Source organism: Anomalospiza imberbis, chromosome 20 (genome assembly GCF_031753505.1).
Source record: "Anomalospiza imberbis isolate Cuckoo-Finch-1a 21T00152 chromosome 20, ASM3175350v1, whole genome shotgun sequence".
NCBI classification, from domain to species: Eukaryota; Metazoa; Chordata; class Aves; order Passeriformes; family Viduidae; genus Anomalospiza; species Anomalospiza imberbis.
The window spans coordinates 11116449-11143815 of NC_089700.1; the positions used below are offsets into that span (position 1 = coordinate 11116449).

The 27367-nt window shown below is 46.6% G+C and overlaps 1 protein-coding gene across 2 annotated transcripts; it reads left to right on the forward strand.

The window, feature by feature from the left end:
- Nucleotides 1-8352: 8352 nt before the first annotated feature.
- On the forward strand, nucleotides 8353-27307 carry WSCD1 (WSC domain containing 1). 2 transcript variants are annotated; one of them, XM_068210784.1, is made up of 9 exons: nucleotides 8353-8487; nucleotides 14379-15068; nucleotides 17894-18008; nucleotides 18486-18670; nucleotides 21257-21378; nucleotides 23361-23526; nucleotides 24024-24188; nucleotides 24852-25052; nucleotides 26084-27307. In XM_068210784.1, the coding sequence occupies exons 2-9, from the start codon at nucleotides 14645-14647 to the stop codon at nucleotides 26434-26436; spliced, it is 1731 nt and encodes a 576-aa protein (XP_068066885.1). In that variant the 5' UTR covers nucleotides 8353-8487; nucleotides 14379-14644; the 3' UTR covers nucleotides 26437-27307. The 2 variants fall into 2 exon arrangements, with proteins under 2 accessions (XP_068066885.1, XP_068066884.1); XM_068210783.1 differs by lacking the exon at nucleotides 8353-8487 and having other exon boundaries at nucleotides 14148-15068.
- The last annotated feature ends 60 nt before the right edge of the window (nucleotides 27308-27367 follow it).

Below are 27367 nucleotides of genomic sequence, written 5' to 3' on the forward strand. Positions count from 1 at the left end.
TTATAGTTCTTCCTTGAAATATTTCTCAACAGTCCTCTCATCACATGCATTTAAACAACTGCAGTCTCGGGGGTGTAATAACCAATAGCAAATCCACTGACTTTTCCAGGGCAGAAATGCAAGTCCTACATGCAGGTCACAATTTAATGAGTTCACAGACAACAAACCAGAGGGGAATCAATGCTAATTACAGCAGGGAATCCCAGTGTCTCCATTGCATCTGTAGTGTCACTCACCTGCAACCACCAACTGCTCACATATTGATTTTAAGGTTAGCATCAGGCACAACACCTTGATGTGAAATGTGTCCCTCTGCCCTCAGATTTGCACTGACAGGGATCAAACAGCCAGTAATCGGTAGGGGGGAAACATCCCATAATCCCCAGGCACAACTAGAACAAAGGAAATCCCAGATTCATGAATATTTAGCAAGTTTCCACACTCCTATGCATGACAGATGTATTCTGGTTTTAAAAGAATGTCAAAACCATTCACTGCAGTTCCCTTGAGAGATTAGACTGGCCCCTTTTCTGGGAGCAGTTGGTTTTGTGGCTTCAACCTGCATCTTCCTGCGGATTGGTTTAGGGCTGGAACTCTATTTAACTGGAACTTTTTCGGGGAGGAAAATGGCATCCATACAGACATTTTTATTTTCAATTTTCATTTCAATTGCATTTATATTTGGGCTTTGAGGTTGTTTACAGCTGAAATATATCTGGCAGGAGTTCGAGTATTTCCTAGTCATTGCTCACATTAGTTCTTTGAAAGGATTGTCAAGACAAAAGGAATCACACACAACCAAAAGTGTCACCTGAGCAGGATGTGTGAGCAGCAGGTGAGGCCAGAGGACAAGCCCTGCTGGCATCCTGAGCAGCCTGGCTGCTGGGGGCTGGCACAAAGCACTGCCCTGGGCTACAGCCAGAGACTGGAGCTGGGGACATGAGAGCTTGGTGTGCCCAGCTGGCTGAGACAGGGCGTGGAGCCATGGCCACCCCTCCCTGTGCCAGAGCAGCCACAGCCACCTCCCCGTGGCTTTGCCCATCCCTTGGGAATACAGGCCTGGAGTGGCCAGGAGAGCTGTGCAAGGAGCAGAGGGGTGCATAAAATGCTCTATTGGTGAATTTAATGCCTGGTGATAAAACACTTTATCCATTCCAAAGGACGGTGCTTAAACAGATGCTGTTAGTGGTTGTATTTCAAAAGTCAATGGGGCTAAATAAATCTAAAATTTACTTCTACTAAAAGTGTTATGAGGCCAAGGTCTTTTTATTCTTTAGGTGTTCAATTAAGCAAAAATCCAGAGATCTGCTGGAGAATTTAAGACTGCCATGAACAAGAAAGCTTTTTAGTTAAGCTTTCATCTCTTCATGTGAAGAACTAAATTGATGATTTTAAAATAATTTACATCCCAGAAGTAGTATTTAAAAAATGTCCCAAATGGAGCTAAAAGCATCGTAAATATAATTTCCTGTCAGATTATATGAAATACCCTGATAAATGAACAGCTCTTAAAAGGACACTAACAGTGGACTTGGAAGGTCTGACTCCAGCTTTCTGAAAATGCCAGCTCTGAGCAGCTGCCATTTGACTTCAGCTCTGCGTGCCCTGAGCAAGCCACGAGATATAGAAGTATGAGTGTGCACTTTTTTCCTTTCTCTGACTTATTACATCAATGCTTATGTTTTGAAGAGCCTTATCCATCTAAGAATAAAAGGGAAACTAGTCATCAACCCAGAACTTGGGGAAGGGGAGAGAGACATGACTGTTTATTTGCTCAATAAGGATCTTTTTGAATGCATCACCAGCTGCCAACAAACACAAATGACTTTTATTTTCCTTTCAGCGAGTGCATGTGGGAGGGGAGGAGAGAGAGGAGGGAGTCTGTGTTAGCTCTGCTGTTACACTGCTGAATTAAGACAACCACCTACCCATCATCTACTTCCAAATCCCTCTTGATTTTCAGACACATCTGACATTTCACAGCCTTCTGTTGCCCATCCTGTTTAAATATTAATGCATCCAAAGGTTCAGATGACTCCAGCCATCCAGAACAGAGAATCAGAAATTAAAAGCAAACAGGCAGAACAAAGCCCAGTAACGAGTGTGCGGTTCTGAACTTGCTGGGAAGGCTGAGATGAGCATACAGTCAGCTTGAGCTGTGAGTCACCCTTTCTTGTTATTAATGCAGTATTTATCAGCACTCACTCCTTTCCTCATGATTTCTGCCAGCTCTGTTTTCACACCACATTCATCACCACAGCTTTCCTGTTTCTCTGCCCAGCTCTCACAGTGCCTGTCGTGCCCAGCAGGCCCAGCTCATGTTCTCAGGCTCTGTCCATGTCCCATACTCCCATTGTGTCAGCAGCCTCTTTCTCTGGGTGTTGTACTTCTTTTGCAACTGTTTGTGTTTCTATGTGATGGGGCAGCAGTGGTGAAATAAAAAGTGACAGCCTACACTGAGCGTTGTTATGACACCGTCATTTCAATTCTCAAGCAGATGGAGCCAGCACGAGTTGAGCGCAGCTCTTCGGACACACTAAATGGCTTCAGCACGATGGCTGACCTGACCTCTGAGCCCGAGACGTGGCACTGACCTGCAGAGCACAAGGGATGATCTCACTTGTCCTACTACTGCCGCTGCCACCCCAGAGATCGCGGTACCGCTGGACAGGGGCTGTGCGTCTCTGCTCAGGAGCCCTCTCAGCACAGCGCTGACACTGGGGCTGCTGCTCCCTGCACATCCTGCCAAGTTGCATTGTCCTGTGCACAAGGAACGACCGTGGGCTCTTCCTCCAGCATCCAGATCACCAGCACTGAATCTGCATGCAGAACCTGACCTGTCCCCATCCCCACATGGACAGGGACAGCAAGGCCTGAGGAGCACACAACATGTCCAACGGGGACATCAAGCAAGCCGTCACAAGAGCTGAGAACAGACACCAAGCACTTCTATGACACCAGTCCCACCTTCCATACTGACCTGTCAGCTATGGAGAGAAAGATAGAACTCTTAGAAGGGGAAAACCATGCTCAGGAAAGAGAAGATGGCAAATGCAGACGTTATGGGAAGTGCTCAATGTTTCCTTCCATTCAGCCTGAAAGTCAGAAATTATAACAGCTGAATCCTAAGGAGAGGAGGATGAAAGGGCTTCGCTCCTGGGCATGTGACACTGCTCCCCTTTGTGGTACCAGATGCAGGGAAAGAGGAGAGAAGAAAAGCAAATCTGGAGCTGAAAGGCTCTTTCCCCCCCCACTCCCTTTTTTAAAGAAAGAACAAAATTAAAACGGTCCTGAAAGAACAACTCTTCCTTTCAAAGACATTAGTTTGGGAAGCTGGCTGTAAAAGGGTACATTTTTGAAATGTGGCTGCAGTTACCAAGCAACCTGCTCTGCTGGCAGCAGCGTGTCCGAATTCGGGGGAGGCAGAGCCCACGGCTCTGCCCTCCCAGGACAGTGAGTGCAAGCTGGGCAGCCTGGACAGCTGGCACACCACGGTGTGTGCAGCCAGGACCCTCCACCCAGAGTGGCCTTCAGAGCTAGCTGGGCCTTTGGAAGAAGTGTGGATGGCAAAACAATTGAGACATTGCACTGACAGAGGATGGAGGAACAATGAGAAGAGGAAAATCTGAAATCAGCCCAGTAGCTGCAGCAGAAGAGCTCTGGGTTTTTGTGGGCGCAACTATAAGCATAATTTCATGTATATTACTAAAACTAAGGCAAACAACAAACAAAATTCTCAATTAACATTCACAGTTCTCATATGCATTGGACACATTGCAGTGCTTTGCAGGATTTTCTATAGCCCAGGGACCTAAGAGCGGGAAAAAGAAAACAGATGCCCTGGCACCCAATCTTTCCAGGCTGAAAATCCCCCAACTCTGCCTGGGTCCAGAGCTCCACCAGAGTTTTCATTCCATTAACTCTGCACAAGGATATCATTACACTTTTCTAATCATGAGCTGTTTTGTTGCATCCATTACTGTTCTAAATGGGAATTAGGCACAACATGCACTTAATTTAGGTTATGAGTTGAGCTGGAAAAAAATCCAAGCATATATATCCAAGACAAAGAGCTGAGATGTTTTATTTCCCCCCATGTGGTAAAGAGAACTGACCCCAAAACTTCACAACCTCACACTGTCCCAAATGTCTCCTGGCAGCCTCTGCCCTCAAAATGTCCTGAGCTGCCTGGTGCCGAGGGCTGGGTTCAAAGCATTAACAGAAAGGCTGTGATTAAATGTTGTTTGAGACACCTGAGGATGCTAATAGTAAAGAGGGGAGCACGTCCCAGCACCTCTTTCTACCCTTTTGAGCCACCCTCCCCCATCACCTGAGCCAGCAGCAGCAGCATGAGCCCCTGTGCTGCAGTGTCACTTGCACAGAGCACTGTAGCACCTGCCCTTACTCCAACAGCCAAAGCAAACTCAGAGATACCTTGGAGTGTAAGATTGCTCACTGATCTGCACAACCTTCAACAAATGTTCTGTGCCTGGCACTTGGCATACTTATAGGGTGCTCTGAGATCATGTGAAAGTTTGTCAATAATCGTATTAGACTTCATAGTTTTTCCTTTGTTACACCTAACATGGCATGTATGTTATAAACACAGTCGTTGTGAAAAGAGAGTGATGTCACTAAACAGCTGGTTTGCTAGTTCTTTCATAAAATAACTGAAAATTGTAGGTAGGCATTACACGGAATGCCTAATCCCTGAGTATTTAGGATTATTAGATTAAAAGGACAAGAAGACTATTTGCTACATTACATTTCTTTATGAAACCACACAGTCTTTTAGATATTTCTTCTTGAAACCGCACTGGCAAAACCTGTCACTTTCCTGAACTGATCCTTAATGTTACAATTGAGACTATTTTCTGAAGTGACTGAAAGTTTGAGTCATTTAGCACAAGAACTGCTCCCACAACAGGATTCTAAAAGTAATGCCACTCATTCAAAATTTCTTTGCTGTATTTTGTGCAACAACCATGCAGAACTATCAAGCAGAGAAAGAAAGTGCCCAGAACTTTACTGAGACACAGACTGCCTCCAGCTGCCACTTCTCCATCAGCGACTGACTTCACAACATGACCATAATGCACACAGGGTTTTTTCCCTATGTTTTGCTCCTTTTCTCTTAGTATTATTAGGTATCATTTTTCCATGTCTGCACCCTGGTCAGAACACCCTTTGGGTTTACAGTCCGACCCACTTCCCTCTTAATTTAGTAGGAGCTGCAGTGGGCACTCAGATGGGTCTTGTCAAGGTACATCTTCTTTGCAGACAATGGGGTAACACAGGTAAGAAAACAGTGAGAGTAAATAATGACAATAATTTCCTACAGGTCTGACCCTGAAAAACATTTGAAACAATCTCACACATCCCTCTTCATTATCAACACCACTTGTGCCTCTTCATTCTCTGCATTTCCAACTTCCCCATCCCAACAGTGGGTGTTCCCAGCAGTCCCCCCTTTGCGGGGCCGGGCTGGTGGCACTGGGGCTGCTGGTGGGTGCTGAAGGCACAATATTCACCTTCACCACACAGCTTCAGGTGGCCTCCTCTGCTCACCCTTCACAGTGATGGCTTTGCTCCGCCAGGCTCATGTCTGTGCTGGTGCCTGAAACACTGAACAAGTATTTCTCTTTAAGGCATTTAAATTGCAGCTGGGAACAAAGTACAAAAACCAAACACACCACCCCCCTCTGCCATCAGGCTGGGCTAAACAGAGCTGAGCATCTTTCAGCTGTGACAAGTGTGCATCACAAAGCCAACCTCTCACAAAGCTGCTTGTGAGAGACTGAAAGATTCCCCAGCGAGTGAGAAAAAAGCTGTATTGCTAACCAGACTGGAAATTAGGGAGTTGGAGATGTTACGGCCAGGACAGGGAGCTGCCGGTGCTCACACTGAGGGGCCGCGCCCCGATGGCAGCTGCGGCTCTGTGGCTGTGAGAGTGACACAGCACCAGCCAGCAGGGGACACCGAGCACCCCCTACCCCCACCACCAAATACTCCACCGCAGTGATTTCAGGAGAAGGGACTGCTGCCCTCACCCCTGGATACAAGACCACCCTTCCTTTATTTTCCTGCTCATTTCCCCTAAGTGGGGCTGGTTGGAGTCCGAGTAGTGGCTTGACACTGCTGTTTGCATCCCATAACCCCTCAGCCAGGTTATCTTGAGGCAGCAGGACTCTTGCCCAGGGATGTAGCGGGTCTTGCAGTTCCCCACGTGGTACTTTGTACACAAAGTCCTGGAAACAAACTGCCATTAGAGAGGGTTCAATGCAGCGGGGCTCTTGCTTTATAAACCCCCTGGGCTTCACCTGTGTTTAGAAATCGAGGCAGAGCAGCTGTGAGACCCCCCCCAAACAACAGCGCTTGTTTTCGTGTCAAATCTGAAGTGCAAACAACTCCTGTGTCAAAGTGACAGCATCTCCCTGGGATGCTCCTCACACCGAGCAGGACTCCCCGGTGCTCTCAGCGTGCCAGGTGACTGCAGACCCCACCGCCGCTCCTCCCACAGCAAAGGTCCTGAGTGGCCGTTCCTGCCCACACACACCTCCATACACCTCTGCTGCCCACGCACATGCTGTGGGGCACGTCAGGAGTTCGGTGCATTTTCAGCTTTGTTTTTCTCACTGAGAATGCTGACTGCATTTTCTGCCACTGCTTCACCTGGGCACAGTCCTGTAATTCTATTGATTTAGGCCCCAACCCAGCACATTTGAAAATGTCATTACATTTAACATTTGATTAATTTAATTTCAGTAAAACTAAATTAATTTCCCAATTTTACAGCCTTAAAGCTGTACACCCACATGAAGGTTGGATGGGTTGCAATCTAACAGATGCACAACTTCTTGGGGTTGAGAATAGATCTCTACCCATCAGCATTTTAAAATTTGAATGTTACACTGCTAAGCCTCAGGGTTTTCCGTTAATCAAAATTCACCAAATCACTCTAGGATTGCAGCCCTGTCAGTCCATCAGGTGCCAGAGGACACTCGTTATGAGCAAAAGCATGTTGAGCTGAACAACCAGTCTCCTCCAATGTCATGTGGAGATGGGAAAGCCAAGTGTCATTTAAGTAGTGTCAGCGTCCCATTGTGGGGTTCAGACCCCACTCATGGGGTGCACTCATGGTGATGCATGATGCACACATCTGCATCACTCAAGTCCATGGGACTGGTCAGAGCATGAAGCAATGTGCAACAATTTGAGAGGAAATAGGACCAGTCCAAATGTGGCATCCCAATTCCCTCTTTCCTCCCACATCCAAGAAACCCCGAGTGCTGTCTTCTCACAGCCAGGCAGGTGTTGGGTCTGATGTTTCTGATCCACATTCTGTTTTGACTCCAAGAGATGGATCTCCACAGGTTTCATTAGATATGTGTAGACCATAGGGTATTTCAAAACCCTAGGCAGGGGTGCAGCCAACCCCCATTTAAATGCAGATGCTTTAAGAATGATTATCAATTGCTCAATCTCCATGTGAAGCAGCAGCACGATGGAGCTGGAACATGCAGGAAAGGTGGCAGTGCAGGCAATCCTGAGGACACCAGCAACTGCCTTTCAGCTCTCACATTTATAAATAATTTATTTCCAGCCACCTGTGCCCAGAATAACAATTCTCTGCCCGAAATCTCCAAGCTGGTGCTGGGAGGCCGTCAGGGACTCGCTTTCCCGGGACCCTCTCGACCTGTTGGGAAGGGGTCCGCGTCTCCAGAGGGGCAGCTCTGAAGGGATGTGCCCCTAGAGGGAAGAGGCACGAGAAACAAACACGGGAGCATCCGTTCAGCTGATCGCATTAGGGCTTCTCGCTGCTGCTGCTGCCACTCAGCTCTCTGCCGATGCAGCCATCCGTGCGTTTGGACAAACACCCAGGCAGAGGGAATGGGTAGGTCTGGAAACGTCGGCAGCTGCAGAAGGCTGCAGAGCTCTGCTGTGAAGCAGCCTTAGAGGAGAGGCTGCTTCCCCGGGCAGGGGAGCGTTATGAAACACGAGCGCACTGGCTGTGCTTGAGGGTTTTGGCGGCGCAGGCGGACGCCGCTTCCATCCTGCCTGTTGGCGCAGGAGGCCATGGAGCGGCTCCCTCCGGCCGGCTCCTGCAGGGCGCAGGACCCCGGCGCCCCGGCCCGGTGAGCCGCAGGGACCCCGGAGAGCCGCAGGAACCCCGGAGAACCGCAGGGACCCCTCGAGGGACACGGCGGCAGCGGTGAGCGGGGCGCGGAGAGGGGCTGGGCGAGTTCCCGACAGGGGCGGCGGGAGGGAGCGGAGCGCCGCAGAGCCGGGCACGGCACCGAGCGGGGCGCGCAGGATTACGGCTCTGCGCGCTGGAAGCGGGAGGCAGCGGAAGGATTAGTAGGGAAGGGCAGAGGGAGCAGGATTTATCAGCTTTTCAGAGATGCATTACGGCCCTTTGTAATATTTCACTGGATTGCACAGGACTTTGCCTGGCTACAACAGGGGCTCCTCAGCCACAAAAGAGAGGTGAGGTTTTTCCTCTTTTTCTTACACCGTTCAGTATCTGCCTCTGTGAGCCGTGTGCCAGCTGGCCTGGGCACGAGCAATAACCGGACAACTTTTTCGAGGCTGAGGTATCAGCATTCATTGCAGTCTCAATGACTATTTGTTTCACTAAATTAATCCACCGCATCTAAGTAAAGGGGCTTAGCGGCATTATTTACAAAGACTGCAGGTTGCTCTCGAGATGCCCTTCCCCAAGCATCCATGCAACATTATACTTGAAAAGTCAGCAATGGATACTGCAAGTGTGTGTGTGTGTGTCTCAGCCTAGTGAGGCAGGCTAGAATATTCAGCTTCTCCCATCAGTTTCTGGAGCATCACTGTGCTGAATAAATAGACTCTATCAATGTTTAGTAGATGAATGTTGCAGGAATTCAGATATTGAAGGTTTTATGAAAGACACTTCTAAAACACCTATGATTAAGTTACAGAGCTGTGTGTAATTTTAATTCTAGTAATTTCTTTGTACACAGGTAAAGATCTCATCTGTAGACCCTGTGGGCTAAGGCAAACATAAATATATGGTACATTTGTTACAACATTCTTGTGCAAAACTTCAGCCACAGACCACATAGGAGCTTTTGGAAACTGCAGATAGAGCATTATTTGCTGGGTGGTTGATGTCTTAATACCTAAGAACGTACATCATTCATGAATGTTTTATTGTTACTTAAATACTTTTGAGATACAGTAATAGTTTGCTGAAAGCTTTCAGTTTATCAGAGAATGGTGACAGCAGACTGTATGTTACCTCTGGAGCACACATCCCTCTGTTTACAGAATGCACACACATGGATGTGGATGCACATGCACACCTGAAATGTGGGTATGCATATGTCTGCATGCATCTCTTCCGTACCGGCATGGATTTAGTCCTGCTGATTACTGCATTATTACTTGAGCTAGGTAAAAAGTGTGGGATTAATGGAGAAATACCACAGTGTGATCTCTGCTCAAGCTGCCCCTGAGCACTTTCCAAGTCAGCACTCTCACAATAAGTCTTGCTGAACCATCTGCCTCCCACAGGATCCTTTGCATCCCTCACCTGAGGCTCACAACAGCATTATTGTCTGGATTTATACCTACGTATGCTAAAAAGCCAAATATCTGGTGAAAGAGCCACTGGGACGGGATTTGCACGAGTTAGTGCCAACTTCTCCAGCCTCAGGTTGCAGCTGTGCTCTGTGGCATTGCCTTTCCCTTCCAAAGCTGAATTATCTGTCTCTGTAAAACACCTCCTGTATTGAATAAATAGGGTATAATATATATTTTAAATTTGTGTTACTTTCAACTTGATTTGACCGGTTAATGGACTATAGAGTTTTTCTCCATCTTTCTGCTAACTCTACTTAAGATTTTTTGTCTTATTTGTCACAGTTCAGTGTTATTTAAAGGTTTTAACACAATCTCACCATCAAAGGTAACTTTGCAATCTGATTACATCTTGTAGCAAGCCCACGTGTAGCAAGCAATGGTAAATTCGCTGGCGAGTCCTCTCAAGCTGCAAGACTTGTCACCACAGCATGTGGAGAAATTTGTGTGCTTCTACCTAATTTCCAGCTTGTTGGCAGACCTCCCTTGTTGGAGGGAGGGAGATGTGTGGGTTCAGCACAGTCACATCCTCTAGCAAGGAAAACATTGTAAGTTGTAAGAAGTGCTTGAAGTTTCTCAGAATGATTGGAATAAAGGGAACTGCAAATAGTTGACAGGGTTCCAACATCAAATCTGTGGCTTAAGAGTTTTACTTCCTATGTGCATTCACACAAGTTGATATTTGTCTTGACTTTCCAAAACACTGAGAAAATGGCAGCATATATCCAAGGAAAAGGCTGCAAGACAGAATCCTTCAGCTGAGGCCTGACTGCATTTGTCCTCAAAGAAAGCTGACAAAAGAAAGGAGAGACATGGAAGAGGGATGGATTTTTCTAAAAATAGTAATCATGATTCCAATTCTCTTCAGTTTACAACAGGAAACATCATCTTGCTTCCTTGCCAACAACTCTGAATTTGCAAAATCCTGCTGGTCTTTAGACAAGGACCAACTCTTGATGACCTGCGGCTGTCAATGCAGCAGTGACCTGAGCTTCTGCACTGAGCACACATCAAGGGACAGTCCTCAGTTAAGCAACCCTTCACCTGCGAGTCTGGGGCTGTTTTTCAGTGTCTTCAGCCTTCACCAGCATTCATGGCATCACTGATAATATTCAGTCTTTCCTTAAAAATTCTGTAAATGCTCCTTCAGCTAGAAGAGTAGAATTGCCAAGAACTTGATCATATTTCTTTTATTTCTCTCTACAAATACATTAATGCAGCTGCCTAGAGGGATATCCTCTGTCAGATTTTGTGAGTTCATTTTGGAAGCAAGGTACTGATCTGCTTTTCCTTATAGCAACTCTTTTGGTGGCAAGAGATCCTTTCCCTGCTGAAGTCTCAGCACCCTGTAGATCTGTGCTTCCACTCTCCATGCCCAAAGCTGATAATTTCCAGTGCTAATTATTGCCCTTTTTTCAATGCAGTGTTAACCCTTTCATTGCCCTCTTCACCTAGAGGTCTCCTCTGCCCTTTAACTGTTCTCACTGCCCATCAATTATCCATCATTGTCCTTTCAATTATAATTTTATGATTTTACTAACAACTTCCAATTCTTATGGTCCTAAGCCCCCTTTGGCTGTGAGAACTGATATACAGGGATAGAAGACTTGTTTTCTTCCATTTTGCTTCATTCATTTTAGGTGAAACATGCATGAAAAAGACAAATGTTGCATTTTCTATTACAGATACTAGTTCTTTCCTCCTTAGTCTTTCCTTTTAAATATCATCATCAGAAGTGATGCACTTCAGCTCTTTTAGGCATACTTTGATGATATTGCAATATGCAGTTTATGGAAAAATCAAATGACAGTTTTTATTTCAGCAGCACTTTGCTATTTCCCCACTAAAAAGCAACATTTAATTTTTGAGTTGCACATTTGCAGCAGTGGTTGTGGGCGGAGAGTCTGCTTATTTATTTGGTTGGGTTTTACTACAATGTACTGTCATGGCAACTGCTCTAAGGGTGAGTGCATCTGGAGTTAATTCATACACATCATGTTGAATGCAGCAAAATTACCTTGTACCATTTAAACTTTTTCAACCACTGGGCAAGGGAAAAGTTACCCCTTTGAGACTCTGAAGCAGCTTCTCCTTACTAAACAAACAAATACATAAACAAACTTGGCAGAGCACTAGGAGCAATGCCAAACATTTCTTGATGTTTGGATGCAGAGCCTGCTGCACAGTTAATTTAGGTCCAATACCTTGGGTGTTTTCCCCAGTTCTGCTGATGCACAGCAAGCTTTCCATCCTGTTCATGTGGAGGCAGAACATTATGCCCAGCCCAGGTGCTGTTTGGGCAGGCATTGGCCAGACTAGTCTCCCTTGGCTCCAGGAGGCATTGCCACGTGCTGCCCAGGCAAGTGCCAGATCCTCTCATCCTGGCATTGATGTGGCCTCCAGCTGTTCCATTTTACATCACTGCAAGCCTGGAGAAACTATCAAAATCCACTGATCAACCACACAAGTGGCATTAAAAGGGACTAAATTGGGCCAGTGAGGCAGTTTCAAGCATAACATGCCTGACCTTTGCTACATGGTCTTGATGGCCCTTCTCCAGCCAAGTTGTGGGCACTGCTTGATGAGCCAGAAAGCTCCAGCTATCCCAGCAGAGCCTCTCCAGCACCAGCAACAAGGACTCATCTGAGAACTTGAAGCATCTCTCTCGGTGAATAAACTAAAAGAACTCTGAAACCCTGAATTACAGCTGGGTGGAAATTACTGCAAATCTGATATATTTATCTCATCTTTCTGCTGGGGGGGAAAATCTTAAACCTTTTGAACTGGTGTGTGACTGCAGCAATTGCCGTCTCACTGCTGAGGGTTCCCAGCAGCTGCACTGGGCAGGGCTGCCTTGGGCTGAGAGAGCCTGGCCACTGAGGCACATGGGCACCTGCCCTGCTGACCCAGCCTCACCTCGAGGTACTGCACGGAGCACGGGCATCCCCAGTCCGAGTCTCAGGTGGCCGATACCTGCGCACTGCTTGCTTTCAGATCACACAGCCTCCACTGGGAGCAGCTCAAGTTTACAGTAGCCCCATGGCAGGAACAACTAGTGAATCAAATCCCACCTATGCTCATAGACAGTATTTCTTCAGATGAATTAGTGCAGTAACATCCTGCAGGATCTAATTATGGCTAATTTTCCATTCATTTGTCTCGATACATCTGACCCTTTTACTGCAATTCTTGAGCACTCACAACATTGATCAGAGATTTAACTCTAAGGGTCAGCTCTTTAGCTGGTGTAAATCAATGCATTTTCTTTGGCTTTGGAGCTGATCCGAAGGGAGGTGTGTAACTTCTGCTGTAGAGAGAGCAGTCAGAATTCACTGAAGATGCTACAGCCTGGCAGTGCTTCGCAACTGCTCGTGCTCACCAGCCCTTGAATACTTCTGGATATCACTCGGTCCTCTACAATTAAAATCAGCATACTTTTCCTAAAACAAAAAAAATACCAGTAATAAAAGTACCTAAATCAGGTCTTCAACATCACCTGAATTGTAAGATTAGAGACAGAGACTCCTGGCTTGTGACAGCCTCATTTAGGAATTGAGGATAAAAGGTCACACAAAAGGAATTCAGGCTCAACTGACAAAAGATTTAATTGAGCCTTAATTAATTTTTGTCCTAGAAGTTTTGGATCTTTGGTTTGGTTGCTATCTAAGACAGAAAGAATTTGCACAACCAAATGAAAAAGGGAATGGGTGGAGACTAAATTGGTAACATTTATTTAATAAAGCAGCATAAGTGAGCATCCACAAAACTTTCAATCAACAACTGAAACAAGAAACAGTGAGCAGATGTTCGTTGCCAGGACTGTGGATTTCAGGAGTGTGCCCCAACTGCAAGCTAAGCAAAAGTCATAATATTTTCTTTTCTGGAAAACACTGCATCTTTTCTTAACACTTGCCTGGCTCCACAGAGAAAGGATAGACTGGGAAAACAGAAATTTATGGGGAGATGCCAGCTTTTATTTGCCATGGGAGGTTAAAGGTTCCCTAGAGTACAAAGGAGCTTTTCTTGCCCAGACAATCCCATCGTGGTACACATCAGCACAACTAAAGTTGCAAAGCTCAGCAGCAGTCAAGAGAGGTCTGCTGAACTTGAGCTGAAAATTTTTCAAACATTCATTAGTTTTTCTCCACATGCATTCCCACATCACCAGTTAGTAATATGAATCCACTAAAAAAATATATATAGCAGGATCTCTGGTTTCGGTTAAAGCAACACACACAGAACCCCCAAATATCCTTCCAACATAAAGCCCAATTTCTTTGTGCTGCATAGAGATTAATAATTATTATCTTATCTATTGTGAGTTGATGCAATTTCTTTTTTCCTCCCACACACCCACACTTCTGTTTCCTTCTGATCTTCATTTGTAGCTGAGCTACTGTTTAGCTGAAAGGAAGGAATTTGCTAATACCTCCCTAAAAAGATGCCTGTTCATCCAGTGACAAAGGATGGAGAAAATAAAGAACTTATTTTCCAAACATCCCCAGAGAAATAACCTCCTCATTAAAGTATTTCTTGTACATTCCAAGTTAAAAGAAAGAAAAGAAAAAAGTCTGAAGATCTGAAACTCACTTGAGCTCAATCAATCATTCTCATTTGACTATAGTTCTTAACATGCATAATTATAAACAACAGATGGAGAAATGCTCAGATAAAGCCAAAAGGGGTGGGTGGGGGAAAGTCACCCTGACGGTGGATGTTTTCAATTTGGATGTGAACCAGCCTTACACCCCTTGGTCTTTCAGGTTTCAGCATTGGCTGTTCGGCAGCTTGGCAGGGCACGATGAAGGCATCGCCCCAGGAGCCCACGGAGCCCCTTGGCCAGCCAGGCGCCTGAGGCTGGCAGCAGTGCCACACCAGGCTGGTGTCTGCTGCAGCCAGCTGGGAAGAAGCTTTTCATCAGGAGAAGGCACCGAAGTGATGGGCTGAACTTATGGGAGGAATGAGTGTCTGGCCAGGCGAAGGTTTGGAGGCCTGTTGGGAAGCGTGAAGGGCCAGTTTCAGTAAGGGCATGGCCAAAGCTTTCTTCAGGCTACAGAAGTTTCTCCGTCGGATCCAGTTTCTGCTCTTCTTCCTCACAGCAGCTTACCTGATGGCTGGCAGCCTCTTGCTACTGCAGCGGACCCGCTTGGTTCTCCAGCAAGGTCCGCGTGGGACCCCCACTAACCAGGCCCTGCCCGTGCCGGAGGAGATGAGCAGGGCTGGGATCATAGACCCCAGGGCCCTGCAGAACCCCCCTGGCCCCAGGCTGCTGGTGGGCATGGATGCGCTGCAGGAGCCGGCCCTGGAGCAGCGGCACAGCCCGCACTGGCTCATGTCCCGAAACTCGGAGCTCAGGCAGCTGAGGAGAAGGTGGTTTCACAGGCTCACCAGCGACCAGGAGCCCCTGCAGACAGCAGGATTTAAAGCAATGAAGCACACTGCTGAACACAAAGGTAAGGGACGGGCCCTGCCCGTTTTCTGGCACACGCACAGCCTACACTTTGCTGACCCCAAGCAGACACAGGCGAGCACCACACGCCCCTGCAGGTCTGCCTTCCTCCTTGCTCATCACCACTTTCAAAACAGCTCTTAGGCATATGCCTAGGCCAAAGTACAAAGGATCCATGCTGGGAGACTGCTGTGCCCTCACTGCAGCGGCAAAGTATTGAGTTATAATCTTTGATGCTTTGCCTTTTAGAAGAACTAGTTGTTCTTGGAGATGTTTCACTGATAATAGAACAGGAATGAGATCTGGATGACTAGACACCACATTTCAGAACTGCTTTTTAGTTTGTTGAATAAATTTGCCCAAACAAAAGGGCACAAAATCCCACAAAATGGGTGCCACATCATGCTAGTGACTGAGGGAATTGTCAGAAATGAGAATGAGAAGGTGATAGTGGTGGGAGATGAGTCATACAGTGTGAGTCGGGCGAACTGAACCGCTGGAGATACCTGAAGCTCCAAGCTGGAGCTGCTCCACAGATGCTTCAGAACACCCTGTTGGTGGCAGCTTTTGGTGGCAGGGGACAGACTGAGAGCTGCTCAGCCAGGGTCTTGCTGAGGTTCTAGCTACTGATTAGAGGGGCCAGAAGGACTATTTATTTTTACATCTCACCATATTGAACTGTAGATTAAAATATGCATCATTTGAATATCTGATTGAACATGAAGGGACATTATTAATAACAATATTGTTAACAAGCATTGGAATGCCTTTGAAGGTAATTAATTAAAACTTAACTACCTACGTAGAGCATGTTATCTTCTCCAATTCATTTCTAGTAAACTTAGACGCTTGTTATTTCATTATGGATCCCTTTCAAGACCTAATGAACTCCTCCGTGCTTATAATGCTTAATGATGTTTCAGGGATGCCCTGTGGTTCCTGCTTAGTGGAGCAGCGCTGCCTGACCATGGAGGTTGAGCTTGTGCACCCCTCATGGGTGTCATCCTTATAAGCCCGTGGTGGCTCTGAGGCAGTGCAGCTCTGCCCGGGGGCTGCTAGCCAGCCCTTCAAAGGCTTCCCCAGGCAGACCCTTAACCCAAGCCACAAACAATGGCATGTCCCCAGCCTGTTGTGAACCTCCCAGCTCATTTTGCCTCACTCTGTCTCCATCCAGGAACACACGGCCTTTGGTGAGAAAATCGAAGTCCTTTTTGTCTCCAGGTCAGGCTATCTCACCTGGTGACATTGGAAGTGGCTCAGGGTAGGGACCACACTTTTCCTGACAGAGACACTGACAAATACTCTTAGTACAACTATGAGAGTTTTCTATTCTGATTGCTCCCAGTGGATGGAGTTTTGCAGTTCCCCATGCCTGGTTCTGCCTTTGAACAGGATGCAGAGGTGGCAGGGACTGTATCACTGACATGACATGACATGCCACTCTGAGACTGTGGCATCTCCGTGACTCATTCACGGGAGGATGCGAATGAGAAATTGCTGCCAGGCTGGCAGTGCCTTGGGAGGGACACAGGGAGGAGGGCACACGGTGCCTGGCCTGCCCAGGACTCCCCCTCAGGCTCTTTGGCCCCACATCCTCAGTTTTCTGCTGCTACAGGTTTGAGACAAAGTACCCAAATCAAAAGTCTCCAGTAAAATGTGGTGCATTGTTTCAAGTGCATGACTCCCACCTCCTTAATGGTGTGCTGGGGGTGTGTATTCACAGCTTGTGAATTTTCTAATTACACGTTGGCAAATTACCGTGTGCAGGTCTTTGAATCTACAGTTGTGTTTGCAATATTTAAATGTTTGATTTATTATTCCTAGCTCCAAAATCCCTGATGGAGCAACTCAAACTTCCTTTTTCTTGTGGATTAGTTAATATAATGTTTTTAGTTTCACTTTTCACCATATATTCTTTTCCTATCCACATTATTTAATGTGTGCTTACATTATTTAACTTCCCTGTGTTATCATCTCAATGTTGTTATTTCTAAGATAAAATTTCCTTTTTTCCTTTGTATTTTGATGATAAAATGTACTTTTAGACATACAATTGCTGTATAATAGTGGGAATCCATATCATCATTCCAATTGTATATTAAAAAATGGGCTGGATTTTTACGGTATTTTGTTCATAACAACAAAAATTAGGCTGAGCACTGAATGCAGTCTAAGAGAAACATTTATCTTTCCTATGCTAAGTAAAGCAAGACATATTTGAAGAGATTCCTTTTGCACCAGAGAGGAGATAGCTCAGTGTGATGGCTATATTGTACTGCCTAGTTAAAAGTGAATTTATCTTTCCATTACAGCTTTAATGTAACTCCCTATATCCAAAGAAAATTGATTTTCTTAATATTTCTCTTGCACCATCTCATTATCAGCTAGAGATTTTAAAGAACACTTGGGAGAAATCCAAGAGGATTTCTGGAAGTTTTCAGCATTTGAAGGCTACATTCTCCTGTACTTTAGAGAAGTGCCCTGTTTTGTCAGCCAAAGGAGGGAGTTGAGCAGACAGCAGCTGCATGCAGGAGCTGCAGTCCTGGGTGGGTTGTGGACTCGGGGTATGCAACGGCAGGTCTGCTGAAAGGAAGCAGTGGAAGGGAAAGTCTCATTTCCTCTTTGCCCATTTCCACAGGACAGTGGCACTGACCCCTTACCGAGGGTCAGTGGCAATGGAGAGGTCTGCAGAGGGTGTGGGACCCCAAACAGTTTGGGACTTGACCAAACGCAGCCCTGCTTCCAGCATGAGGCACTGGATAAGCCTGGGATGGGTTTTTCCCTTACGTGCCATATGCATTGCCTAACCCTGGTCTTGTATGCACACAGGCACCTACATGGGCTGCTTCACTCATGATTTGAGGGAGAGGACACTGAAGGGAGCTGTCTTTTATGACTTAAGAAAAATGACAGTAGCTCACTGTCAAGAAGCTTGTGCTGAGAGGTGAGTGGTATTTTTTCACTGCAAGTTTTCTCTTTTTTGACAATAAGTGGAACTGAATTTGAAATGGGAAAAGCATTCCTATGTTAAACACACAGCATCTATGAAAACAGTGATTATCTCATACCTTCAGGCACAGCATAGCTCTGCTTCACTGCTTGAAGCAGACTGCTGCGCTGCTGCCTATTCTCTATGGCACCATGGCTACTTATATTATATTCTCTATTGTCCTGGACAAAAATGACTGGTTAAATAGTCTTTGTAAGATATCTATCTTTTGATAGATATTGGTCCTAGCCCGTATCTTGTTGGGGGGCTGCCCCTGCTGAGGAGGCCACGCTGTCTCCCGGATGGACTCGGCTCCAGAGCAGGAGCACAGGCTGTTTGCAGGGACATGGGGACAGGTTCGTCCCTTCCTCAGGTACCAACTGGGGAGCCGACGGGCCCCTCTGTGACAGTGGCTGGTGTTTGTCCTTGCAGAGCTTACAGCTACGCGGGGCTGGCATACGGAGCAGAGTGCTACTGTGGGAACACGCTGCCAGCTGCTGCCGCCAAGCCCGAGGAGTGCAACAGCGAGTGCAAGGGGGAGAAGGGCTCCGTGTGCGGGGGGGTGAACCGGCTCTCGGTCTACGGCGTGGAGCAGCTGCGGGCAGCAGCCAGGCCACGTAAGTGGGCGTGTGACCGGACAGGGGAGGCCACGAGGGAGAGATGTCACGGCCAGGCTGGGTACAGGGGCTGTCCCTGCTGCTTGTCTCACTCCATTTGTCACCAGAGTTTGAAGCAACAAAGGACAAAGGTGCCTGAAGGGCACAATGTCCATTTGCTGCTGGTCACCACCCCACAGCGGGGACATGTGCCTGGCACACTACCTCGGGGCTGCCACCGACGAGGTTCCTGTCACCAGGGAGGAAACTCAACACAGTGCAGAGTGACTGCAACGCAAGCAAAATTTCAGCTGAAAAAAAACCACTCCCTTTGGTAACTACTGAAGGAGTACAAACCCATGTGTGTTTAGGAAATAGCCTGGAAGAGGTGCCCTGTAGCAGGAGGGCAGATTATGACTCAGATCAAGGCCACCCTACGCTCAGATGATCCTAAACAAAATGAGTAATATGTGACTGCAAGGAATAAGTGGAGGTCAGAAAGAGCCACATCAATCCCTTTCCCAAGAGAAATGAGACCAGAGTTTTGTTTTTCCATGGAGTTCTGTTTCAGCAGGAGTTGGGAATTTTGTTCCATCTTTAGATAATCCATCGCTACCCCATCGTTCAGTTAACTTCCATGGGACACTCAATGGATAAACCTTTAGGCAAACACAAAGCACATACGAGATCTAAGCTGCTGATCACTCTTTGCAATTGGCAAGCTCACAAGACCTTATGGATGTTACTTGCTGAGAAGAAGCACCAAGACCTTAGGTTGAGCCAGTATTGATGGTCTTTCATTTCTTCTTAAAGACAAGTCAAGGTTTGTACAATAATCCAACCAGCTACATATAAATTATATATCAAAGGTACACAGACCTAAATTGCTACTGTCAGGCTGACAGGCATGTTGGCAGGTTTCCCAGGACATGCATCGCTGTTTAAACCTCCAGTATGAAATATATATACACATTCCTCAGGTAAAGACAGCATTTAATTTTTTTTTTAAAGTATTAATGAATTACTCCTCAAATTAGTCTAGCCTGAAGCTAGAGTTGTAATTTTCTTGCCCTTAGTAATACCTGATAGTTGTCTGTTTGAAGAATCCCCCTGACACAAACCAGCTGAGGGGCCAACAGAATTATTAATCACAATGAACAAGTATGCTAGAAAGCAACTCTGAGACTGTAAAGGCCCCCATGATTTACGCTGTGTATTGTAGAGCGCAGACCTCACATAAGTCTTTTACACGGAGCAGATTCAGTGACATCTCCACTTAAACCTTCCCAGACAGGGCTTGCTGTCTCCCCTTCTGTCTCTCCCCTCCCTCTGCCCACCGTGGTTCCCTGGACACCCTGACTCCTGCCCCCACATCATGGTAAGGAAGGCCAGAGTGTGCAGCTGTGGCAGCCAGGGTGGCCAGGGTGGCTGTGGTGGCCAGGGTGGCTGTGGCAGAGTCCTGCATGCCTCAGAGTGTCCTTCCCCCAGAAAAAGTGGGCAGACCACACAGACCTGGCTGTTTCCAGTGGATGCATCCTGCTCCCTCCTGATGCCGCTGTAGGCAGGTCAAGCTTTCTTCCTGACCACTGAGGTAAACATTTTGTTTCAGGAATTATATATCAGTGTGAGATTTAGTAGAATACCTTTCAAGAACATTCTGAGAAGTCCAAACACTCCTTTTATTCTTTGTTGCCATGCTCAAAGGGACCTGGTTCTAAGTAGACTTCTGTTCCTTTCAGCTGGGGTGGAGTTATTGTATTTTCACATCACCTGAGTCATCTCAGAGATCCAGCTCTGCTTCTAGTAAATGATCTGAATAGTTACAAGAACAAAATTTAAGCAGCTTCTCCTCAGATTGCTCTAGGCTCTTGCTAGAGAGTCTGGCCTTTTCTGCCAATAAATTCATGCAGAACCAATTTTTTTTTTCATACCTGCACCACGTCTCTCCTGTCATTCAACTCACTTCCCACATCAGTTCTGGCAATACCGTTTAAGGAAGCAACGACAATAGTGCAGCGCTCTGTGGTGTTTCTACAGAAGCAGGTGCAATCTGAGGCTGGTGCTGCAGACACAGTGGAAGCTGATCTCCCCGAGCAGTTGACAAAAGCCCGGTTTAGAGTCTGAAAGACTGCAGCAAACTCCCTTGGCCCGAAAAGGCGTGGGAGCAGAGGGGCAGCTGAAGAGGAAGGTGGGTCCATGACAGGGTTTTCAGGAGTCATTTACATTCCTTTCCTTTTCTAATGCAGTAGCTCTGTAGATTTTTACCAGGGCTTTTAACTCATTGAGGGGAAAGCAGGCCTTCAGAGGAAACTAGGACCTGCAAACAATAGCAATGCCCTCCGCTGGTGGAATTTAACTCAAGCTCGGTAATGCAGCGCTGCTTCCCGAGGTTAGTACAAAGATAAAGACATGTGCTCCTTTCAGTACCACAGGATTTGCAACACGTTTTTCTAGCGTATATTATAGTTTCTCTTATTTCTGCAGCCTTTATAATATGAAATTTATTATATTATTTTTGGCTTCTGAACCTAATATTATTCTTTGTGAAAGAGGCAGGATACTACGGACATCATTTTCTTAAGAGAAATCTATTTCATATCCCCGCAGGGAGGAATGTTATCTATCGAGGATGTTTTAGAGCTCCAGAAAATTTAACAGACACCTTTCCAGCCTCTTTGATACAGCCCAATTTGACGGTGGAGATGTGCTCTGAATTTTGCTCCAAGAAAGTAAGAACAGCTCTCATTTCACATCCTTTCTTTTATTGTTATTTTAATTTCTAATCTACTGAGGGAAGGACAGAGATTAGTGCCTTAGAGCTTTGAATTTGCAAATGAGTTTCTAAAGGACAAAACTCATCAGAGTAAATACCCAGTGATGCATCTGGTCCAACTGCTGGAGTGGGGATGGTGGGAGTGAAAGTCATCAGAGTGGTGCCACCAGACATGAGACACAGGCAAGCTGCTCCAAGTAATGAGTATCGACCGAGAGGAAATCGATACCTTTTCCGTGTCACATTCCAATCAAGCCCCGAGCCACATCTGCCCCCGGTGGGGCTGGCTGCAGTTCATGGGGAGGCGTGCTGCCAGAGGGTGGATGTGGGCTGGCAGCATCCAAAACGAAGCTCTAGTGCTCCAAGGGAGCCCGCTCCACTCAGGGAGCCATGCACAGGCCACGGGCAGGGCACCCTCTGCTTCAGTGGCTGTTGGTTCCCTTCCCTTCCTCCCCACTCCAATGGGGCTGGTATTTTCTACTCAGGGTTCACTAAATGGTCAGATTTTGCCTGCAGCCACATTCAGCCTCATCCACTAAACTCAGTGTTCAATTACTTTCTGCAGCATCACAAAATTGATTAAAACTATTAGCTGGCTGATTACAATGCTTTGACCAGGACCCATGGCCTCAGTGCAATCTCCTCTCCCATGGAATAAGCAAATGGCCTCAAGTTGCATCAGGGGAGGGTTAGATTGGATATGAGGAGAATGTTGAGATTTCTCATGCAAAACCCACTCCAGGTTTCTCTCCTTCCTCACTCATGTGCTGCCCAAGCCGTGGGGAGGTTGTGCAGGTCAGGGTCAGCCTGCCCTGGGGACAGACACTGCACCACTGGCACCCTGCACTGACCACCTTCTGAAGATGCAGGAGTACAGAGGAGCAGTTATTTTGCTGCCTCACAGAACCTCCAGCCTTACAAAAAAGTTCATCACTTGCAGAGGCCACTTGGCATGAGGTACAAGGAACACTTTTATTCTAGGTTGTGTTTGAGGACAGCGACACTTACTAATTTCTCAAACTGAGAAACACTGCTTCATTGTAAAGGAAAAATTTCTGTTTGCAGGCAAACTTAGAACTGTTTTGCCCTTGGATCAAATCTGTAAATAGTTTTTGACAATGTCATATCTCATTCCCTAAGTAAATGTTGGCTGTTGGGCACACACAGCACACGAGTTGCATTCGACTCCTTATCAGAGGATGAATGCATGGGAAAGAGCAAGAGATAAGCTGCTCAGCAGTCCTGTCACATGCTCCCCGACTCCAAAAGACTTTTAAAAGGCAAAAAGTGTTGATATGGAATAGATGGACTGAAACATTCTGCACTCAAATACTCCCTGAACTCCTTCAGCCTTCTGCCCACCCACACAGCCCCTTGCCACCAAGAGAGCCCACAGGACTCTAAGGCAACCCAAATCTTTCTGGTAAACCTGAAAGTAGAAAACCTGTATTTTAGGGCCAGTAAGCAACTGCTAATTTCTTCGGCAAATATTTAGCACATTTCCCTCAAATTTGTTTTAATTTTTACCACTATTAGCCCAGAAGCTGGGGTTTGGTACCCCACCACTACACAGCTTTGCAGCCTGTTACCCTTCCTTGGTAAGATTGGCACACCAAAACATTAATTACTCTGCATCAAATCAATTAAAAACTACTTCTTACAGACAAGAATTTTCCTTAGGAATATATTCCTTGCAAACAACATTAACTTCCTCATGATTGCACACCTCAGTAGGCTTCCTACCTAGAAGCAAGGTGAATTTCAAAATTTACAAATATGAAGACAGTAACAGGAAAGTAGCATGAGCTTTAGAATGACAATGCTTTGATCTTGACAGTGGCCTTGTGAAGATTTATTTTCTTTGCATGGCAGCATCGTTCCCTGCAGGCTGTTGATGCCATGGCATTTACACACTGATCCACTTTCCCTCTTTTGCAGGAATTCCCGTTGGCAGTGATCCGAGGGCAGGAATGCTACTGTGGATACCCCACCAGGCGCTTCTCGCTGCGCGAGGGCACGGACGGGCGGCGCTGCAGCGGGACCCACAATGCCAGCAGCGCTGCTGGGGGAGAGTACTGCCTGGTCTATCAGACACCTGTGCAAGGTACAAACTCCAGCCTCACAATGCCAGGGCCACCACTGCTGGGAACAGACCCTCTGCACCTTCTGCTGTGGGTAAAAGTGATCTCGTTTACAGCAGTCTGAGCCACGCTAGTGGGTATCACCATACAGGCAAGAGTTTAGGAAACAGTCTTTCTCCAAATTCCCCTTTTGCAATGATGCTCGTGAAGATGCATCTTTCCATTCTCTCATTACGCAACACCTTTTAAGACAACTTGCTGGCAAGTACAATGGTTTGTTGCAGCTTTATCAAAAAAGTGTTGCTTTACACAAAACCAGCAGAAACCTCTTTGAGGATAATCTTTTTGGCCTCATAGAGCTGAATTAATTTTAGGAAGTAGCTGACTCATAACCAGACCAAATTCATACCCTATACTACTAAGAGAGAGAAGGAGGAAGTAATAAACTGTAATCAAGAGCTGTCTGTGGAATTATTAAAAAGCCACAATACTAACAATGAAGTATCTTCTCTCCTCACAGACACACGCTGCACAGACAGGAAATTCTTAACCACCAAATCCAAAGTGTTTGTTGCTTTGTCAAGCTTTCCTGGAGCTGGGAATACGTGGGCACGCCATCTGATAGAGCACGCCACAGGATACTACACAGGAAGTTATTACTTTGATGGAGCCCTCTACAACAAAGGTATCAAAGCCCAAGAGATGGGACACAGGCAGCCCTCCCAAAGCACAGGGCTTACTTATTGCCCTGTCATCCTTCTGCTTGAGCCAGCAATGGCTGTTGCTGTTGGCATGATGGTACAATTTAAACACGCCTGGCCTGAGCAGCCTCCCGCAGTGCAGATGGCAGCAGGGACAGCTCCAGCAGCACGCTGCTCTGACAGGCAGCTGCCAACACACCCACAGCCAGGCTCTCCATTTGCAAATGGGCACACTGCCTGCACTGGTGCCCTGTGCACACACTGCTCCCACCTGGCAGGCTGGTCCAAAAGACCAGTTACCTAAACACTGTGGGTAAGACCCTTCAGCAAATATGTAGGTTAAATTTTCAAACATTACTAATTATTCTGGGAGAACTGTATCCTGAGGTGGCAGAGGTTCAGCAAGCACCAAGCACTGGCCCTGTGAAAAGCTGCCTCATTGCAGTGTGGGGCTGAGGATGCCTCCCCCAGCAGAGGGATAGCCTGGCTGCCAGCACGTGCCCAGTGTGGTGGCTGGGGCTCCAGCCAGGGTTTAGCTGTCTGGTACTGTCACACCAGCTTTACACTACTGTAGGGAATGATTTTCTGGGAAAAGGCACAGACATATAATCAGGCAAAATAGCCAACAATCCTGTCTTGTAAAACAGGTTTTAAAGGAGAAAAAGACCACTGGAGAAGTAGAAGGACCATCTGTGTGAAAACACATGAAAGTGGCAAGACAGAGATTGAAATGTTCGACTCGGCAATCCTGCTGATAAGGAACCCATACAAATCACTGATGGCAGAGTTCAACAGAAAATATGCTGGGCATCTGGGCTATGCCACTGACCGCAACTGGAAGAGCAAAGGTGAGCATTACCCAACACAGGCAGGTTTGAAAGCCATCTCCTCAGTGTGCTGGGAAGGGGGGGACACACTAGGACCTGAGTGAGTGCTGCTAACAAATTCAGTGGGACTTGAGTCCTGCCACAGCTGAGATCAATCCCAAAACCTCTGACACTTGCACAGTGGAAGCAGTGTGGTCTTGCTGCATGTCCACCCCAGAGGAGAGGGGAGTGCAGCACCATTGCCACAGGCACACAGGAACATCACTGCCCTGTTGGGCATAGAAAACATGTCCATGCACAATACTCTTGTGCACAGCCCATTTGCCATGCTGAGGTGAAGAAAATTTGTCCCTACAGCATGTAATAACCATGAGAAATCTAACTTTAGATCTGGAGGAACCAATGGAGCATGACATTTCATGAGGGATATTTTACAGTGCTGCACAGGTGCTACTGCACTGCAGAAAAATAAGGATAACAGCAATAAGTGGACCTGAAATTCAGTGTCCCCTGAACACGTGAAAAGGCTCCAGAACCTGCCTGCCAGACTTCACATGTTTGACTGGCAACTGGCTGGTGACTGCAATTTCCCCACTGGATACACTGCTGCATTGAGACACTGCAGCAGAAAAGCCATTTGGCTTCCATTTCTCCTTGTACATATTTTAGGCATTATAGCTGTGGCTTGGCAGGGGGCTGGGGGAGAAAGTGTCCTGTGTCACAGCACATTTCTTTCCTAAGCTGATGTATCACCTTTCATCAGTCACAACTGAAGACCTATTAATCAAAAACTGACAAAATAGCCCCAAGAAAAAAGAAAAAGTCTGCTGGGAATGGCTTTCCCATACTGCAAACTGCAAATTGTTATATTTCAGCCACAAATGCTCTTTGTCCAGCCCAAAAGGTTTCACTAGGACTGTCTTGACTTCAGGAAATTAAATTATCAAAGAGAGCAAATAGAGATCAAGGTATCATTAATTTTCCTAAAGGAAAATTGCTGACATGCAGCATGGCTAACAATGTCTCATTTTCCTGGTTTCCTGCTCATCCAGAGTGGCCGGATTTTGTGAACAGCTATGCCTCCTGGTGGGCCTCCCACGTCCTGGAGTGGCTGAAGTATGGGAAGCGCCTGCTCGTTGTCCATTATGAGGACCTGAAGCAGAGCCTCATCCCCAAGTTGAAGGAGATGGTGGAGTTTCTGAACGTGACAGTGACAGAGGACCGGCTGCTCTGTGTGGAGAACAACAGGGACGGGAATTTCAAGCGGTCTGGTGCTAAGCAAAAGAATTTTGAGCCATTCACCCAGGAGATGAAAGCTCTTATCAACAGATATATCCTGACAGTGGACGAAGCCCTAAGAGGAAGAAACTTCTCAGGGCTGCCCAGGGAATATGTGCCAAGATGATAGGCTGAAATCAGACTGCTGTGGTTAAAAATGAAGTTATTTTTTTTTCTTAAAAAAACAGACAAAAAATAAAAAAAATAAAAAAAAAAACAAAAAAAAAAAAAAACCACAAACAAACAAGAAGAAAAAAGAAAAAGAAAAAAAAAAAGACCAGACCTCTTTAGCAGTTATAGCAAAGATATTTGTGAAGTCTGCTGAGCAGTGCAGCAGTTGGGAATGCCTGGGTTTTGTCAGCCCCAAATCTGGCTCCAGAGGCATGGAGGAGACCCCAGAGGGGTAGCAGAGAAGGGAGTGCCACCTATGCTAGGGCCTTGACACAGGTTTCTGCACCTCCATCTCTTCATCTGGAAAGTCATGGTGGGTCTAGGGGGACACCAGGGCCAAATGTCACTGTGGTCAGTGCTCTTGGTTCTAGAAATGGTCAGCTGGGAAGACCTGGGGAACAGGGACAAAGGGGGTGAATCCCAGTCCTTCTGGCCCCAGCAGGGGTAGGATTACACCTCCTACCTCATCCCTGAAATCCCTGGAGGAACTCCAAGGCAGTCCAGCCTGGAAAACCACAGCTACTTAGAGCTGCCCTCTGGAGCCCCTCCAGCAGCCATACAGGTTTGATTTTTAACTCCTGCAGTCACCTTGGGTTTGTTTGACCCTGCAGGGGGCCCCTGTGCACTGGGGCGAGAACAGGGGCACCCAGGGCTGGCAGGGCAGCTGTCCCCATGATCCTGGGCCACTGGGCAGCTTGGAGGGGGTTAATCCCTGTGGCCAAAGGGGCTGCCTTGCAGCAAGATGCTTCTGTTCACGTGAAGTAAAGGATTTCTTAAAAATTTGAGAGAAAATACTAATTTTAATAAAGCAAGTTTATATAAAGGGAGCTGAACTTCCTCTGCCTGTGTATCATTGGTGCTTTGAAAACAACACAAGACATGGAGTA

Bases quoted from the DNA above. Each gene is read 5' to 3' on its own strand.
- WSCD1 (XM_068210784.1), top strand. From the start codon at position 14,645: ATGGCCAAAGCTTTCTTCAGGCTACAGAAGTTTCTCCGTCGGATCCAG. The intron at 18,009-18,485 runs GTGAGTGGTATT...TTGTCCTTGCAG, and splicing joins CAAGAAGCTTGTGCTGAGAG to AGCTTACAGCTACGCGGGGC. The intron at 25,053-26,083 runs GTGAGCATTACC...CTGCTCATCCAG, and splicing joins CCGCAACTGGAAGAGCAAAG to AGTGGCCGGATTTTGTGAAC.